We start from the raw sequence: 18,968 nt of genomic DNA, 5'->3' as shown, positions 1-18,968 counted from the left end.
ATTTACAGAAGGCTGGACCAAGTTTGGGGTGGGGGAGGGAAGTTTGGCTGTGGATCGGTATGATAATAGAGTTGTCTGGATGAGGCTGAAAAGAGACATGCGATCATGTGTAGGGTATCACATGAGTCATGTCAACTATCAACTTAACCAGAGTTGCACACTAATATTGCCGACGAATAATGCAGAGAGCCAACTGTGATACTGGGTATAATGGAAAAATAAGTATAGTTCCTTTTATAACCTAAGTAGGTTTCCAGTAGATTGTAGTAGCCTTAATCCTTCTAGTGATGTTCTACAGGATTTGGTTGCAATGTCACAAATGGTATTCGGTCATCGTTGACTCATAGTTGAATCAAATTCAATCAAGAAGGATAAACATGTTACATGGATTAAAACATGTTACATACATATTTAGGGTGTAACATGTTACTTGTCCCATCTGCCACCATGGCAGACAGCTTGTTCTCAATAGACTATTCAGTGCCCTCATAGTCCATTCACTCTTCCTCCAGCTTTCTAACTGGATCAGATACAGACACAAGATCAGGACCCAGGGTAAGCTGTAGATCAGAAAGCATTGCACTAATGCAGCTGCTGTGCTTATAAAGGCCCATTGGTGCCAAAGTACAGGCTAATGCGTGCACCTGTAAGTCTGGCGAATATTCCCACGCACACGCCGCTGGCCAGCTTGGCGGGTGCCCATAAAAATTTTGATTGGTGGGTACCCATTGGAATTCGGCCAGCTTGGCAGGTGCGCATCCATCTGGTAGCAGTGTGTTCCTGACACTCTGTGTGAAACACGAGTGATGCATTTTTGATGCAATTTTTTATATGTTTTGCAGTTCTCATTTTACCACTGTATGTAGCTGGTTGCTAAGCAGGGGGCCTGGAAGCCGGCCACAGCATCCTTAACAACTGATGAGTCAAAAATAGCTGGCAAAAAAATGTGAGGAAAAAAACTGTGTGGGGTCCCCCCCCCCCTTCAGGTTTAGTATGGATTTGGAGGAGACCTCCACGCCAACATTCAAAAAATAAATGGCGTGGGGTCCCCCCCCAAATCCATACCAGACCCTTATCCGAGCATGCCACCTGCCAGGTCAGGAAAGGGATGAGCGAGTGCCCCCCCGAACCATTGTCACAAGGGGTGGGCTATCCGGGTGATGTCATTGGATGGCCACGCTCCATTGCTATATAAGAGTCGGCAGAGAGTGGGCAACAACAAAACAGATGAAGACATCAACAGAACAAGAGTGGCTTTTAAAAAAAAATAGCGTGTAACCTGCTGAGAGGAAGAAGACAGCAGCGGGAAGAGACAGCTTGACAGTTTCTCAGGAAGAGATGGCGAGAAGGAGAAGACAGCGGGAAGAGCCAGCTGGAAGGAGAAGACAGTGGGAAGAGACAGCTTGAGGAGATGGCGGGAAGGAGAAGATAGCGGGAAGAGACGGTGGGAAAGAGAAGGGGGGATGGGATCTGGGGGCTCCCTTCTTAAAGGGGGGCTTCCAGATTCCAATAAGCCCCCCGCAGAACCCGAAAACCACTGGCTAGGGTTGTCTGGAAGAGGCCCTTGTCCTCATCAACATGGGGGCAAGGTGTTTTGGGGTGGGGGGCACAGAGCCCCCCCCCTGCCCCAAAGCATCCACCCCCCAATGTTGAGGGCATGTGGCCTGGTATAGTTCAGGAATCTTTGCCTAAATTTGGCCCTGAGACTGAACCAAAGACACACAGCGTTTCTGTGCAATGTGCTCCACAGTCTCCCCAGAGATATGTGAACCGGCTCCAACAAAAAATATGAAACCAGCCTAAAGGGATAAGGTGGCAACCCTAAGGTAACTAAAGATGTTTGTTTTTTCGCAAAGTAGGTTTGCCACCTCATCCCTTTAGAACCAATCTGCGGCTAATTTAATGCAGGTAAGGCACTAAGGCTACTTTCACACTGAGGCGCTTTTCAGGCATTTTAGTGCTAAAAAAATAGCGCCTCTCATGCCTCCCCAGTGAGAGCCTGAGTGCTTTCACACTGGGGCGAGGGACGAGAAAAAAAGTCCTGCAAGTAGCATCTTTGGGGCGGTGCGGGAGCGGGGTATACATGGCTTCTAAAACACCCTGCCCACTGAAATCAATGAGCAGCGCTGCCAAAGTTTTGGCAGCGGTGCTTTTAACCCTTTCTTTGGGGTTAAAAGCACCCCACTACCGCCTGCACAGCACCGATAAAACAAGCGGCGCTTTACCACGAACACGGGCGGTCTGCAGTGTGAAAGTGGCCTTATTAAATTTACCACCTCAATCAGCCACAGAACCTGTGTAATTGATATGTAATCGGTTTTAAAGGGATGAGGTGGCAATCCTATCACAAAGACATATTTCCCTTTTATTGTGCAGGAATGTTGATAAAAATAAGAGTGCAGGTCCATGTTTATGTCCTGATCGCTGTGCGGCAATGTCCACGAATCTGTTCCCAGACGGATGGATTCCATTGCAGCAGATGAATGAATTCAGCATTCACAGCTGTCAAGGTTTCCCAGCTGGAGAAGCACATGGTACACGTGTATGTACACACTCGGGGTCGTTGTCATGGCGACTGGCTTCCAGCCTGCCAGCATCCCGTATACTAAATCTGTCCCACAATGCCTAGCGTGAGGCCGCGCTGGAGGTCGCTGATTGGTTGACCTTATTGCGCCAAGGAGACTTGCTACTCCTGCCATTTCAGCTTTCTGCTCGGGCGGACAGACCGGTCTGAGGTGAATTGTCAATTGTTTATATAGTAACTAACGATAAAAACTCATACACGGTATTTCTACCCGGAAGCGCTCTTCACTTCCGCCACCCTGCAACCGGACCAACCGGTTTCCTCGGCTCAGACAAACTTCTTACTTTGGCCCCGCCTTAGAAGCTGGCGTTTCATTTGGATTGGACACGTGTTCTATGTGTTCTTCGAAGCCCAACCTGCGCTGTGTCTTCTGACCAATCAGAAGCCGGAAAAGGAGAGCGAGTCAGGCTCGGCGCAATGAGTGTTTGAAGCCCGGCAGCATCATGTTTGGCTGTCGCTTAGGAGAGAGTGAATGAAATGTGCGGGCTGTTGGCGGCGGAGTGCGGGGTAGCCGCCTGGGTCCGGTGAGGGGATAGTGTCCGGCTTTCTCGTTAGTCCAGTGTCAGGCGGAAACATGCCCTCTCCGGTGACATGGGCCCCAGCGGCCGCTCTGCTCTGCTGTCTGCTCGCTACGCTCATCGCACAAGGAGCCGGCCTGGAGGACAAGGTGATCTATGCTGTCAATGCCGGGGGCGATGCTCATGTGGACGTGCACGGCATCCATTACCGGAAGGACCCGCTGGAGGGCAGAGTAGGCAGAGGTAAGTGACTGATGACAGGAGGGGGTGTGATCGGAGCATGATCTGGGGGATCCCTGCGATCAGGAACCTCCCCCCGGGGACAGGAGGTGACAGCTCAGCACTGGCCTTACATTGTCAGCAGCACGCCTGAATAATGATCCATTTCACACCCTATGGAGGCCCAACACCATTCATTTTCTCATCGATTTATCCTGATCCGAAAAATCAATCTATAGTCAACATATGCAACACATGGAGGTGGAATTTAATCAATCGGTGGAAAATAAGATCGAAAAGCTATCGATTATTAATCAAATTCCACTGGGCAACATTAGTCAAATTTATGACTGATACCACCTTGGTGCTGCCAAATGATCAATACGTTTCATCCCTGGCTGATCGAAGGGGAGTTTTAACTATTCAATCTGTTTCCATCATTTTAGATTAAATCGCATATCGATCAGATAAAACGATTGAAGAGTGTGCGTGGTCACCATGAGGATTTTTCAAGCGCTTTTGTGGCAAAAATTGCTTCCCTTTAAAAATCAATTGGTGTTTTCACAGTGGGGGCAGGGCGCTTTTATGGCGGAGAGAAAAATCCTGCTTGCAGCATGTTTGATGAGCTGGGGGAAAAAAGCGCTCCTCCATTGAAATGAATGGGAAGCCTCAAACACCCTCACTTAGACCCCTTTCACACAAAGCGTTTTTACAGCGTTTTAGCGTTAATGGCGCTATTAAAACACTCTCCATGCATCTCAATGGACCCCTTTACACTGAGTCCTGCAAGCAGCAGCTTTTGGACGCTGAAAAAACGCTCCCAAAACGCCCCTCTCCATTGAAAAGCGCTGTAAAAACGCCTTGCCCTTTCACACTGAGGCACTGCAAAAACGCTCTAAAACGTTAGGGTCTTAGCGGTGCTTTACCAACATTTTTCGGGTGCTGGCAGTGGCTCTGAAAGCACTCGGCTTTCACATTGGGATTGCAGATGAGGCTTCGCTCAAAAAACGCCCCAGTGTGAAAGGGACCTAAACGTTTTTGAGTCCTTTAAAGGAAAAGTACAGCCAAAGCGCTCCATTAACACATGGGTGTTTTTACTGGGAGTTTTCAAGCGAACCAGTGTGAAAGTGTCCTTGGGCTTGCTACTCGTGTAACCATCTGGTGGCACTGGTTGGCACTGGCAGATGGCACGTGGCACTAACAGGTGGCACTGACTGGCAGTTGGCATTGGGTGGCAATAGTTATAACTGGTTGGCATTGGCAGGTGGCACTGATGGCTTTAGGCGGCACTGGATCGCACTGGCAGGTGGCACTAATTGGCACTGGATGGTGTCACGGATCCGGAGCTAGGCCGAAGCCGTGGTCTTTCCTAATGCTGTGACTGCGGCGGCAATCTGCGAATCCGTGGATTACCGCCGCAGTCACAGCATCAGGAAAGGCTGCGGCTTCGGCCTAGCTCCGGATCCGTGGCACCGCTAGTGGCCATGTAAAATTTCGGACTAATTTGGATGAAAATCGGCCGATTTCTCCAAAACGGCCAAATATCGGCAGATATATCGGTCAACCTCTGAAAAATAGCGCCTGCAAACTGACCTGAAACAGCAGCTGCGGTTACAGGTCGGTTTGCAGGGATTTCACACTGGAGCGTTGTGCTAGCAGGACGTGAAAAAAAGTCCTGCTGGCTGCATCTTTGGGGTGGTGAAGGAGCGGTGTGTATACCGCTCCCGCCCATTGAAATCAATGGGACAGCGTGGCTATACCGCCGGCAATGGGCCTCTGCAGAGGTGCATTGTGGGTGGTTTTAACCCCTTCTCAGCCACTAGCGGGGGATAAAAACCTCCCCGCTAGCGGCCAAATAGCGCCGTAAAGTGCAGCTAAAAATAGCGGCGCTTTACTGCCACGCACCTCCCGCCCCAGTGTGAAAGGGGCCTAAAAGGCTACTTTCACACTGGGGCTGTGAGAGCGTCGGCAGTAAAGCGCCTCTAGATTAAGCGGTGCTTTTCCGGTGCTGGCGGGGCACTTTTAACCCCCGCTAGCAGCAGAATTGGGTTAATACCGCTTGTGTAGCTCCGCTGCCCATTCCTTTCAATGGGCAGGGCGATTTTAGTATCGGTGTATACACCGCTCCAAAGATGCTGCTTTCAGGACTTTTCCTAGAGTCCCGCAAGCGCACCACCCCAGTGTGAAAGCACTCGGCTTTCGCACTGGAGTAACAAAACGCTATTTTTAGCGCTAAAACGCCTGTAAAGCTTCCCAGTGTGAAAGTTGCCTTGCTTAGTCTGGTTTAAAAAAAGGACACAAGTCCACCCAGTTCAATCAATAAAATGTAGTCCAAGTGCCTGCCAGGTTGGATACAAATTGATTGTAGATAGTTGTGTCCTGATAATAGTTTTGGTATGAATGTATAAAGTTGGTTGTAAAGTGTGGGGGGAGCCATAGGCCTCATTTAGATGTGCATATGGGGCAGTGGTAAAAATGCATGGAAAGAGAAGGGGGGGGGGGGGGCCAACTTTCCTGGGTGACTTTGCCGCAGCGAAGTCACCAGAAAGTGGGATCGGGTACCTGTCAAAACCAGGTACCCGCTCCCCTCCGTAATGTGTCCGATGTGGCAGCGAGGTGGGGAGGAGGCAAACAAGCGGAGCTTCCCCTTTTGGGTGGACCTCCGCTTTAAAAGCACTAAGTGCCATTTCTGTCCACTGCTTCGTTCCTTTTTCTATCAGCATGAATCACTACTGACAAGTTTTCCTAAGTCTAATAGTAAAATGGTGACAGGGGAGGGACTTTTAGCTGATTGACAGTCTTGGTTCTTTGTTTAATCTCTGTGTATCACCTGAGGCCAGTCAGTTTACTGGGTGTAGATAAGAGTTTACAACTACTTTAACATTCTACAAAACAGGAAGTGTGCTTTACCAATGATCAGAGGAAGTTCATGTCTGGAACGAACGGGCCATAGTAATTCATGCTGGGAGCAGGTGATCACACATCCTGTCAGTCTTTCTGCTTGTACAAGCCAATCTTTGATACTGATGGTTAGCGTCAGGAACTGGAAATGTTTCTAAGGCTACTTTCACACTGAGGCGATTTACAGGCGCTATAGCGCTAAAAATAGCACATGCAAAGCGCCTCTCCTCTCACTCCAGTGTGAAAGCCCGAGTGCTTTCACACTGGAGCGGTGCACTGACGGGGCGCTAAAAAAAGTCCTGCAAGCTGCATCTTTGAGGCGCTGTAGGAGTGGTGTATACACCGCTCCTACAGCGCCCCTGCTCATTGAAATTAATGGGCAGCGCCGGCAAAGCTTAACCTTTTTTAAGCTTAAACCTTTTTTCGGCTGTTAGCGAGGGTTAAAAGCTCCCTGCTAGCGGACGGTATGGCGGCGCTTTACCCACCGACACCCGCCCCAGTGTGAAAGTGCTCTTCGTGTTTTTTAGTGTATTGACCTTTTTCAATTGTGTGTCGGAACGATTGATTATTTTTCCCTGTTTTGTTGTTTAGCATCAGACTATGGATTGAAATTGCCAATTTTACGGTCAAATACTGAAGATCAGATTCTGTACCAGACCGAGCGCTATAATGAGGACAGCTTTGGATACGAGATCCCGATAAGGGAAGAAGGAGAATACGTTTTGGTGTTAAAATTTGCAGAGGTCTATTTTGCACAGTCCCAGCAGAAGGTAAGGGTGTCGTGTTCCTTACTTGTCCCCTCCTGTTGAAGGCGTGACACGAGAGCCCAGCAGATGGAATATTTTGTCTGTGCAGGTGTGCAACGCTAAGTGACAGCTCATATTTCTTCATTTCGCTACCCTCAGGTGTTTGATGTACGTGTGAATGGCCATATTGTGGTAAAAGACCTGGATATATTTGACCGTGTGGGACACAGTACAGCACATGATGAAATCGTACCTATTGTCATCAGGAAGGGTAAACTGAGTGTACAAGGGGAAGTCTCCACCTTTACTGGGAAGCTCAATGTCGAGTTTGTAAAGGTAATATTAACTTGTCTTTTACTGATCTGTTCATAGATGATTGATCTTTTATGATCTATTAAAGAAGATAGCAGCACTTTGTATATAAAACATTAATGTACAGTAACACAACCATATTACTATTTTACCAAAGCTTATTCTCTCTCTTTCTGTGACTAACTTGTCAGACATTCATGGCCCTGTTTTATTTATATTGGGTTCTTTTTTTATTTTTTTCCCCCCACTCCAAGCAAATTTAAAATGTACTTGTGGCAAATGCAGTCAATGTATCTCTGGGACCCAGTCCTGAATTGGTCATGTTAAAGGGGTTGTAAAGGTTTGGGTTTTTTTTTCCCTCTTAACTCATCCTATGCGTTAAAAAAAACTGGCAATGACACCCCCCCCCCCCCCCATTTTACTTACCTGAGCCCGTTCACCTTCTGCGCTTGCCCCCGATGTCCTCTTCTCCACTCAGTCTCGCCGTTGATTTGATGGATTGATGGCAGCGCAGCCATCGGCTTGTGCTGCTGTCAATCACATTCAATTACGAGGAGCGGTGCCGAGTGATAGTCGACGGCTATATCCGCCGGTTGTATGTATCACGGGAGCGCGCCCGCAAGAACTAACCCCCATGGGAGAGAGATCCTATGAAGGGGGTTAGTTATTGCAAGGAGGAGCCGAGGGACCCCAGAAGAGCAGGATCAGGGCCACTGTGTGCAAAACGAGCTGCACAGTGGAGGTAAGTATAACATGTTTGTTGTTTTTTATTTATTTTTTAAAACCGGGAACCTTTAGTGTCCCTTTTTAAGGCAGGCCAATTATTTACGATGGGTATACTCTGGTGGGTGCCACATCCCTAAATGTTAAGACAGGTCATACACAGAACAAATTTCTTTCCTGGGTCGAACTTCATCCGACTGGAAGTGGGGGGCACCTGTCAAAACCATTTTTGGCCCGGCGGCGGGGGAAGGAGGGAGACTGAACTTCTGGAAGATCGTCCTGCGGCCCTTCTCATGCAAGTGGGGAAGAGGACCTGTCAAATGGGTCTCCTCCCCCTGAAAGGTGCCAAATGTGACACCGGAATGGAGGGGGAGCGTCTAAGTGAAAGTTCTACTTTTAGGAGGAAGTTCGCTTTAAAGACGGAAGAGACCACTAGGTCCCCAAATGTCAGTGCTTTTAAAACATTTGAGTTTAATAATGCTTTTAAAGCGATATTAAAATCCTTGTCCCCTTTTTGTTTTGTTTTTAGCTAAATGAGCTGCTAATAGTAGAACCATCCCCATTAAAGTGATACTTTTTTTTTTTTATCTATTTACCACCAAATTTAAAGCAGAACTCTAATTGTTTCCTACTTTCCCTTCTTTGAAGAAGAATTTCAGGTAAGGAAATTTTTACATAGTTGCATTGGTCCTGTGGCATCCCTGAGGAAACTGGAAATCAATCCAGTAGGCACCAATAGTACAGTGATTCCCCCCCACTGGCTTCCTGTGCCAAGCAGCTTCCCTTCTGCATTCCTAAAACAGGAGGTCAGCCGCTTGGTACCAGCGCCAATCAATGCTTTGCCTTTTCGCATTGAATGCAAAGCATTCTTTGATTGGACAAGGAGGAAAGTGTGATGCTATGATGTGGCATGTGTACGTCAAAAAATGTAGGCATGCATTTGGGTACCTCGCTGACCACGTCAATGTAGTCACATGATCAAGAACTCCAGGATCCCGGTCTGGATGAGGTTGAGAAAAACTCACTTGCTGAACTAGAGGAGGTTGCCCGGTATGAAACCCTGTCACAGCATTGGATGGTCAGATATGTAAAAAGTTATTTTCATAAAGAATATGCTTTTTTTAAATAAATCAAATGGCATTAGGGCCCGTGTATGCACTAAAGAAGAACTTTTCTTCAGAATCTCTGTATTTTCTACTGGAGAAATGACAGTTAAAAGTTTGTTGCTGTGGGCAACACTACATTTTCATTAGCATAGTTGTCGGATATGAATGCCTTAATGTATCAAACTATGGGAAAATAATATTAAACGGTACTAATTTTTATTTCAGGGATATTACGATAACCCCAAAGTATGTGCGCTTTACCTCATGAAAGGAACAATTGATGGTGAGTTACATGGCTATTTCTGTTTTAAATATTCCATAGTCCCCAGTGTATATCATTAGTGCAGCTAATATCTTGTTTGCAGGGAAAATGCTAAGTAAGGATCTGTGTCTATGGGCTTTTGGCTTGTGTCATCAAAATCAATTCAAGACTGTATTAAGCTCATTCAGAGTTCATTTATGGGTGCATTTGACTCGGCTTTAAAGCCGATCTTCACCCTCTAGAATGTGGGTCTCCCAAATTTTCAAAGGGCTAGTGTACTATTGTCCTTTAAACTTTAGGGGGAATGGATTGTTGCAAGTGAGGGCGAAAAATGTCCCGGGCCCAGCATCAGTGAGAATAAACATGGCCTCAAGGTTTGTGATCAGTAAGAGGTGTAGTGCCCCGTCGTTGGTATTAGTGGGGCACTATTCCTGCCAATGATAAGGGGCAATATCCTATCCACTGACACCAACAACGGGGCATTACATCTTCCACTGTTAGCAATGATGGGGTAATGGTACCCCATCATCGCTGTCAGTGGAAGATATAATGGCTCTGGCTGTATGTTTAGGGTCCTTGTCCTGCTGGAAGGTGAACCTCTTGCCCCAGTCTCGAGTCTTTTGCAGACTCCAACAGGTTTTCTTCTAAGATTGCCCTGTATTTGGCTCCATCCATCTTCCTATCAACTCTGACCAGCTTATCTGTCCCTGCTAAAGAAAAGCATCCCCACAACATGATGCTGCCACCACCATGTTTCACAGTGGGGATGGTGTGTTCAGGATGATGTGCAGTGTTCGTTTTCCTACATACATAGCATTTTGCTTTTAGGCCAAAACTTTAGCTTTTGGTCTTTTCTGACCAGAGCACCTTCTTCCTAAAGAAGCATGCAGCTGCTGTGTGCACTCATGCATTTTTTTTTTCTGTGCTTTTTATTTTTATTTTATTTTTTTTTCTTCCTCCAGGCTTTTCTTCACTCACTGTTTGACAGAATCTGGGGCCCTCGTTCCAGACAGCTCTCCAAGTTATCACGGATTTCGGGTCGTACTTGGGACTCCGGATAAACTGGACCAAATCCCAAATTCCCCCCTTAGACATTGATGCTCCCACTGCTGACCAGGCTTCCCTCCCCCTTGTTAGAGCCAGCACTATAAAATACCTTGGCGTCACGGTCTCTAGGTCCCTCTTTGACTATGCTACCCTTAATGTGGAACCCCTATTTGCGCTGCTAAAACTAAAGACACAAGTCTGGTCCCGTCTCCCCCTTGGGGTGATGGGCCGCATCAACTTGGTCAAGATGATCCTTCTCCCCAAATTGCTCTACGTTCTCTGGCAAGCCCCCCTGTACCTTCCCCCCGCGCATATTCAAGGCCATGGAGGCCATCCTCAACACATTTGTATGGGGCTCCTCCCGTCATAAGTTGTCCTGGCAGGTCCTGAAGTGCCCGGCCGACTTGGGCGGCGCCGCACTCCCGGACCTCCTTCTCTATTACATTGCCTCTCAGCTCTCGCATTTGTTTGACAGAATCTGTTTGCACAGCAAATCCTCATCCTAAATTCTCTCTCTTGCAGAGGTACCAAAACTGCAGCCTCATCCTGGCCTGGAGAAGAAGGAAGAGGAGGAAGAAGATGAAGAGGATGAAGGCCCAAGTACAAGAAAGCAAAGCAACAAGAACCGTGTGCAGTCTGGTCCTCGCACTCCTAACCCATATGCCTCAGACAACAGCAGCCTCATGTTTCCAATCTTGGTGGCCTTTGGAGTGTTTATCCCCACACTCTTCTGCCTATGCCGGCTATAGGAGGCCGGGTGCCAACTTATGTTTTTCTTTTTCTAGTTTGCTTTTTTTTTTTTTCAGTAATTTTTCATAAACTACAGCGATGAAGCAGAAAATCTCCTTCTCTAAAACTAGAGGGGATTGGTGACCCTAAACAAGCAGCAGATCATTGTACCACAATAATATGACCTATGATAAATGGTTACGGAGCAGCTAAATACTAGACAATTCTGCCAAATGTTCAGGTATGTGGTCCTGAGTGAGTTTTAAGTACCTAATATGGTAACATTCATAAGAGAACTGAGCAAGACTTATTTGAACTCCCTGAGATGGAGGCGCTCTTTGAACTATGGCTTCACAAGTTGCAACCTACAAGATGAACGTGGGACTTTTTTTCAGGGTACTGTTTGTGCATACTCTGTTTCTTGATGTAAACGGTCACTGGGTTTCGGTTTTCTACATCACCAGACAACATTGTTAAGCTGTATCTTGTCTGATGTATGTGTGTGTTTTTGTCTGGGGTCAGGAATTTGACTTAAATCTCTTTATTAATCCTGTTTAGTGTGTGACAACTTCCTCAAAGCAGCTAGGCTTCTTGCTGTAATAAAATGGAGAACATCGGCTTTTGGGAAGACTGTTTTGGTAACTTGATCTATGTTGCACACAATTTACAGTCATGAAGTGACCCATTAAGAATTGTATTGTTTCACCCGCTTAAGAGTCCACAGGCTAACGGTTATGAAGCCTGTGCCCCCCCCCTTTTTTTTTTTTCTCCTCCTTATTGAATAATTCCAGCAAAATATTTTAAGCACTCCTTTTATACATCAGCCACTGCCTGTTCTAGTATGAAGGATTTGTTTGCCTCTCAAATTGCCATTTAACACCATGCTGCTGGGAAACGTGGAAATGGTTTGTACTAATTGCACCAGAGCCTGCAGTTTGTTTATTTCTGCAGCACTTTCAAAGATTAGTTTAGTTGGTGATCGTCCAGACTGCCGGTATAGCACATATAACCAGGAATTTCCTGGACCAGGACTTGTTTGGAGGGCACTGTTTTTGCTGCCTTGATATGTTGTGTGTTTGTTTTTTTTTTTTTTTTTTTTTTTTCTCTTTTGTTGATTGCCTTTTTAATTTGCCTTTTTGTGTGGTGGGGTGTTCAGACTTTCTTTTGGCTTAAAGCTGAGTGCAAGCTTAAGATCTTAAGGTCAAATGCCTTTTTAAAGATAGTTTTATGGTACAAGATTTGAGTCATGTGAACTTCACATATGCCAATGTCATTTAATGCTTGCGGAGCAATATAGACTGAACAGTGCAATGAAGGAATACTCAAGTTCAGATAAGTGCTTCTCCTATGTGGTGCTGATGAAATGCTGTCAGCCTATTTCTAGCTGGTGTTTTGATGCATTACTTGGACATGACTGGGTAATAAATCCAGCTCCTAGGTCCATCCGCATCAGATCTGAGAATTGTAGCAGAATGTGGTTCTAAATCTCAGACCTTTTTCATGCTGCTGCTGTTCTGGAATACAATCTAATCTAGCATCCACTGGGGAAAAAAGAGTCTTATTCTTATGCTGCCAAAAGATCCAGAGTTTAGTCTGGTCTTCACCCATAAAATACTGCTTGATATTAATAACTTTCAATGTTTTTAGTTTTACCATAGTGTTACTTTTCACCTATGGTCTCTGGACAGCAGGCTACTTATTGCAAAAATGTCTGTAAACATAATTATCAAGTGCTGTTTTATGGTCTGAGCAACTTTTTTTTTTTTTTTTTTTTAAACCTTTACATGCTTGATCATGGGATTGATACACAGTAGGTACTACCTTTTTTCTCTGATAACTTGAAATGTATGGGTTGGGTCAGAAATTTCCAGTGTGATCCGTGCTTAATATAGCACAATGGAACCATTTTCGTTTGGCCTCGTAAAATGTAATATCTTAATACTGTGTGGGAGATGAGTTGTGATGAATGGATCACTGGTCCCTTCTTTTTTTTATTTTTTTTTTATTATGTTCAGGTACCAAATGAGAAAACATGGTACGGTTTCTGGGCTCCATATAATCCCATATTGATTTTCAATGTGTTTTTTGTTTGTTTTTTTTGTTCCTCAAGAACCATTTCTTTAGAGGCGGGGATATAGTTCTGCTTTGAACCTGTTTTTCTTGCAATATCAAATAAAAATGTTTTATTGCCTTTTTAATTCTTTGTTTTTTTGCTGGACAAATGCAATGCATACAGGTGTGTGTGTGTGTGTGTGTGTGTGTGTGTGTGTGTATGCGTGTGTTTCTTTTTTGTTTGGTTGGGGGGGGGGGGGTTAAAATAGGATTCCACAGAAAACAAAAGAGCTAGGTGGTTAATTTGAGGACAGAGTTGCCATCTTGTCTTGTTTTTGTTCAGGTGTGTGTGTGTGGGTTTTTTTTTGTTTTGTTTTCTCCTTTTTGTCTGGTTTGGGCTAACTGCCTATTGAAATTCTGGTTTACACAGGTATTGACTGTTTACAAAGACAAAGCTGATAAACTAGCTAGGCAGCTTAACCACTTCCCACCCAGCCTATAGCAAAATGATGGCTGGGTGGTGGTTCAGTTATCCTGACTGGATGTCATATGACATCAAGCAGGATAATGGCCGCTGCGTGGCCATGGGGGTGAGTGGTGCGGTGTGTCAGGCTGACACACCGATCTCGGTAAAGAGCCTCCAGAGGCTGATCACAATGTAAACAGGAAGAGCCGATCGGCTGCTCTCCTGACAGGGGGGGTCTGTGCTGATAGTTATCAGCACAGCCCCCCTCGGATGCCCACCCAGGACCACCAGGGAAATGCCACCAGGGAATCTGTGCCTAGGCAGCTCACAACCAGTGCCCACCCAAAATTCCTGCCATCGCCACCAGGGATGCATATCGGTGCCATGTATCAATGCCCAGCAGTGCCACCCATAAGTACCCATCATTGCAGCCTATTAGTGCTGCCTTTTCAGTGAAGGAGAAAATGTCGTTATTTACAAAATGTTATAACGGGAAGAAAATTGAAAAAAAAATATTTTATTTTTTATAGCAAAAAAAGGTGATCAAATACCACTAAAAAGAAAGCTCTATTTGCTGGAAAAAAATTATAAAAAATCTGTTTGGGTACAGTGCATTTTAAACGGCGCAGAAAGCTGAAAATTGGCTTGGGTAGGATGGGGGTGTAAGTGCATGGTATTGAAGTGGTTTAAAGGGGGTTGTAAACCATCGTATGCACCTGGAAGAGACTGCCCCCCCCCCCCCCCCCGTTTTTACTTGCCTGAGCCCTGGAATTTCACCCAGTGGAAAAGCGTGCTTCCTCTGCCTGGGGTTCTCGGGCTCTTGATTGGATAGCTTCATAGCAGCCCAGCCATTGGCTCCCGCTGCTGTTAATTAAATCCAATGATGTGTTAATGGGCGCCGAATGCTGGACTCAGGAGCGCGCCTGCAAGGTAGCACTTCTAGGGGGCTCATTTGATGCGGGGAGGAGCTGCCGAGGGACCCCAGAAGAGGACGATCGGGGCCACTTTGTGCAAAACAAGCTGCAAAGTGGAGGTAAGTATGACATATTTGTTATTTAAAAAAAAAAAAAAAAACCTTGCACCTTTTACAATCACTTTAAATTGTCAAGTCCACACGCACACTTTTTTTTTTTTTTGTAATAAATCCTAGTTTCCTACTGCACTAGATACTTTCAAATTTCTGGCTGCAGCATATCTCCTGCCCAGCTGCCTTTGACAGTTTTACATGCCAGGGTTCAGCCTCTTATCAACTTTAAAGTGGATGTAAAACCACTCTCATCCTTTCTAAACTACTGCCATAGTGCTGATCTATAAGGATATAGATGCCTCCTGCATGTATCCTTTCCTGTCAAATGTTTCCCCTCTGTCTGTTATAAGAACTGAAAAAATGCAGATTCTGTGGGTGGATCTGTTGTCTGGAGTTCGGTGGGTGGAGTCGTGATGTCAGTAGACTCCCCACCCTCCTACATTCCCCTTGTCAACATGCATTTTTCCTTACACTAAATTCTGCTATGATCACTAACATCCAGTCAACATCCAGAAAAGTAACCACTTGACTTCAGAAAAGGAGTGGGGTGGGAATTAAAAAAGAATGCCTGTCTCCAGGCTAGTGCATGAGATATGGAAATAACCTGTCATTCACAGCAAGGGGGCAGAATGGACTAAGATTTTTCTCTGTAAGGGCTCTTTCACACGGGTGGCCCGTTCAGGTCTGCCTGCCAGTTTTTTTTTGGCGGACCTGAACGGGCGCTCCCTGCTTCTCTATGGAGCCGCGGATGTCAGCGCTGACATCCGAGCCGCTCTGATCTGCCAAAGTGTGACGGAGGAAAAACCTACTTTTCTATCCGTCTATCGGATCGGGTGAACATGGACAGACGGTCTGTGTTCATCCGATTTCCCCCCCCCCCCCCCCCCCATAGGGGAGAGCGGAGAAAAGACAGGGCCGTCCCTGCACAGTGTGCGGGGACCGCCTGTCATCCGCGTGATCCCCGCTGAGCAAGCGGAGGTTCACGGGGCGGATCATTACTGATCCGCCCCATGTGAAAGGGGCCTTAGTCCGTTTTATTTCACTGAACAATAAGAGGATTGCTCAGAGCTGGATTAACTCTGTGTGGCAAGACTGGGCACTGGTGATAGGAAATCTTATACTCTACATTGTGACAAAAAAAAAAAATAATAAATTTGGGTTTACATCCACTTTAAGTTTCTATTGGTACTGATAAAACTATGCTTGTGGCCAGCTGAGATGCCCATTAAAATGCTAGAAGACCACTGTGTGTGTGGTTTTTGTTTTCCTTTCTATTTACAGTTCTGGTGATTTGTTAGGTTTGTACATTTTTAGGAATATATTTAAAGCGGGGGGTTCACCCAAAAAACATTTTTAACATTAGATTGAGGCTAATTGTGGGAAGCACAATCGGGTGTTTTAAAAAAAAAAAAAATCAATGCAGTACATACCGTTTTAGAGATAGATGTTCTCCGTGGCTTCCGGGGTATGGTCTGTGGGACTGGGCATTCCTGTTTGATTGACAGGCTTCCGACCGTCGCATACAGCGCGTCACCGAAAGTAGCCGAATGTCGGTGCGCAGGCGCCGTGTAGAGCCGCACCGACGTTCGGCTTCTTTCAGCAACTCGTGACGCGCTGTATGCGACGGTCAGAAGCCTGTCAATCAAATAGGAACGCCCAGTCCCGCAGATCATACCCGGAAGCCACGGAGAACATCTATCTCTAAAACGGTATGTACTGCATTTAAAAAAAAAAAAAAAAAAAACACCCCATTAGATTGGGGCTAATTGTGGGAAGCAGAATCGGGTGTTTTATTTAAAATCAATGCAGTACATACCGTTTTAGAGATAGATGTTCTCCATGGCTTCCGGGTATGATCTGCGGGACTGGGCGTTCCTATTTGATTGTTGGTAAGGTAATAATGCGCAACCCACAAACTTATAAGTGAAAAAAGTGACATATGAAAAAACAAGAATAAAGTCTATAATAAAACTTTCCTGTGTGAAAAAATATTCCAAAACACATGAATTAGTGATGTTGAGTGCATAAAATCAATTATAGTCCATAAGCAAACATTCCTAATTTCTGACACCAGCGATCAGCTTGCTTCAATAAGGAAATATTGGTACATCCATGCAGTGCAGATAACACGGTGGAAAGTGTAGATAAATGAGCCTCTTACCAGAGAGACGATTTTATAGGCATATCATCCCGGACATGGGAGCAGTAGTTCATGCAGATAGGCAGGATCTGGCACTCTGTTCTTCTCAGGAGCATGAACTACTGCTCCCATGTCCGGGATGATATGCCTATAAAATCGTCTCTCTGGTAAGAGGCTCATTTATCTACACTTTCCACCGTGTTATCTGCACTGCATGGATGTACCAATATTTCCTTATTGAAGCAAGCTGATCGCTGGTGTCAGAAATTAGGAATGTTTGCTTTTGGACTATAATTGATTTTATGCACTCAACATCACTAGTTCATGTGTTTTGGAATATTTTTTCACACAGGAAAGTTTTATTAGACTTTATTCTTGTTTTTTCATATGTCACTTTTTTCTTTTTTCACTTATAAGTTTGTGGGTTGCGCATTATTACCTTACCAACATACTTTTGCTTGCTGAATATTCCAGCAAACTCTACTATTGCAGCACCACATTGAAAGTTTTTTCATCTCAAACCTTATCTCACTCACTGAACCCAATTAGTCTTTAAGTGTCCTAATTTGGGCTTAACCCTGTAATACTCACTAACAGGTTATCTGCCATTAATTTTTTCATTTATTTTTGTATTTGACACCATTAAGGAGAAGCGCAAATTTACCTTGCTTTACACACGTTCCTATTTGATTGACAGGCTTCCGACCGTCGCATACAGCGCGTCATGAGTTGCCGAAAGAAGCCGAACGTCGGTGCGGCCCTATACAGCGCCTGCGCACCGACGTTCGGCTACTTTCGGCAACTCGTGACGCGCTGTATGCGATGGTCGGAAGCCTGTCAATCAAATAGGAACGTGTGTAAAGCAAGGTGAATTGATCTTGAAGCTCTGAGGACCTGCACTGACCACAGAAATCAGCGAACAGGGGTCTATTAATGAATTATATCAATTCTCCTATCACAGACCACCAATGTAAGAGAAGTCCTTCACCCACTGGAGATATAGATGGGGGGTCAAAATACTCTAGATGCCACATTATTATGTTTTATATCTCGCATACTAATCACACTATTGTACTGTGAGCATTAGACCAACTAGCTTTTAGCAGGGATTCCCTAAAACTTATATTACAAGGTTTACTGTGATGTTAAAAAGTTAAGGTTGCTCTAGGGCAGGGTTGCTCAACCGGTGCTCTGCGATCCCCATGCCTAAGCTCTGGGGGGTGGAGCGAAACGCATTAGGGGGGTGGCCTGGTCGGTGTCCAGGCTCAGGTTACCACTCCATTCATTGCAGTAGGACATCGTATCTGTGTGACTTACAGAGGTTACCCTTTCTTGAACCGGTGTTCTGGGATAACGGGTCAGCAAACCCAGATCGTGGATTGCCAACCCGCCATCTCAGAGTGGATGGCGCCGGAGGGAGCAGGAGCTGCATAAGTCGATACGTCCTCTATGGCTGGCATGTGGCATCGCACTGCACTGGCATGGATACCTTTCCAACAGCCAGCGATGTCAGCAGAAACTCAAAATAAAAGGTCGGTTTATTAAACATCACAGTTTAGCAATGGCCATATTATGTATTAGCCACTTAACGACCGCCCACTGCAAATATACTGCGGCAGGGCGGCCGCTCTATGCCAGATGATGTACCTAGTACATGAGCTGACACGTCTGGGGCGTGTGCCGCTGAAGACCCACATGATTATACACAGCAGGAGCCCAGCGCCAGGCACTGTGGACTCTATTGTACACCAGCACTGGCCGATGACACAGGTAGAACGTCAATTTTCCTATGTAAACAAGGCAGATTGTTAGAAGGGAAGGCATTGATCCTGTATTTCTGCAAAGCATCTTGGGATCTTTGCCTTCCCCTAGTCAAAGCACTTCCCCCACAGTGAGTAAGCACAAACTAGGCACACAGATAGATAACCCTTTGATTGCCCCTGCTGTTAACGCCTTGTCAGCCAGTGTCATTAGTACAGTGACTGTGCATACTTTTTGTAAACATTAAACATTTTTTATTGGGTATGTTTTATAGCAGAAAGTAAAAAATATTAGTGGTGCTAAAAAATTTCGGCTGCTGAAAAAATTGTGTTTTCAGCAGGTGACTGAAAGAAAAAAAGTGCTGATTAATGCAGC

General features: G+C 45.6%; 1 protein-coding gene across 1 annotated transcript; it reads left to right on the top strand.

Annotated features, from left to right (window-relative positions):
* Positions 1-2,933: 2,933 nt before the first annotated feature.
* Positions 2,934-13,345, top strand: MLEC (malectin). The gene is made up of 5 exons (XM_040350079.1): positions 2,934-3,345; positions 6,814-6,992; positions 7,128-7,304; positions 9,335-9,392; positions 10,941-13,345. Exons 1-5 carry the CDS (start codon positions 3,159-3,161, stop codon positions 11,165-11,167), a joined length of 828 nt encoding a protein of 275 aa, XP_040206013.1. The 5' UTR covers positions 2,934-3,158; the 3' UTR covers positions 11,168-13,345.
* The last annotated feature ends 5,623 nt before the right edge of the window (positions 13,346-18,968 follow it).

This window comes from Rana temporaria, chromosome 1, assembly GCF_905171775.1.
Source record: "Rana temporaria chromosome 1, aRanTem1.1, whole genome shotgun sequence".
NCBI lineage: Eukaryota > Metazoa > Chordata > Amphibia > Anura > Ranidae > Rana > Rana temporaria.
Note: the sequence above shows the minus strand (reverse complement) of the source record. Positions and strands in the feature narration are given on the sequence as shown.

Coding starts and splice junctions, on each gene's coding strand:
- MLEC (XM_040350079.1), top strand. CDS start 3,159: ATGCCCTCTCCGGTGACATGGGCCCCAGCGGCCGCTCTGCTCTGCTGT. Junction 3,346..6,813: donor GGAGGGCAGAGTAGGCAGAG/GTAAGTGACTGA, acceptor TTTGTTGTTTAG/CATCAGACTATGGATTGAAA. Junction 9,393..10,940: donor CATGAAAGGAACAATTGATG/GTGAGTTACATG, acceptor TCTCTCTTGCAG/AGGTACCAAAACTGCAGCCT.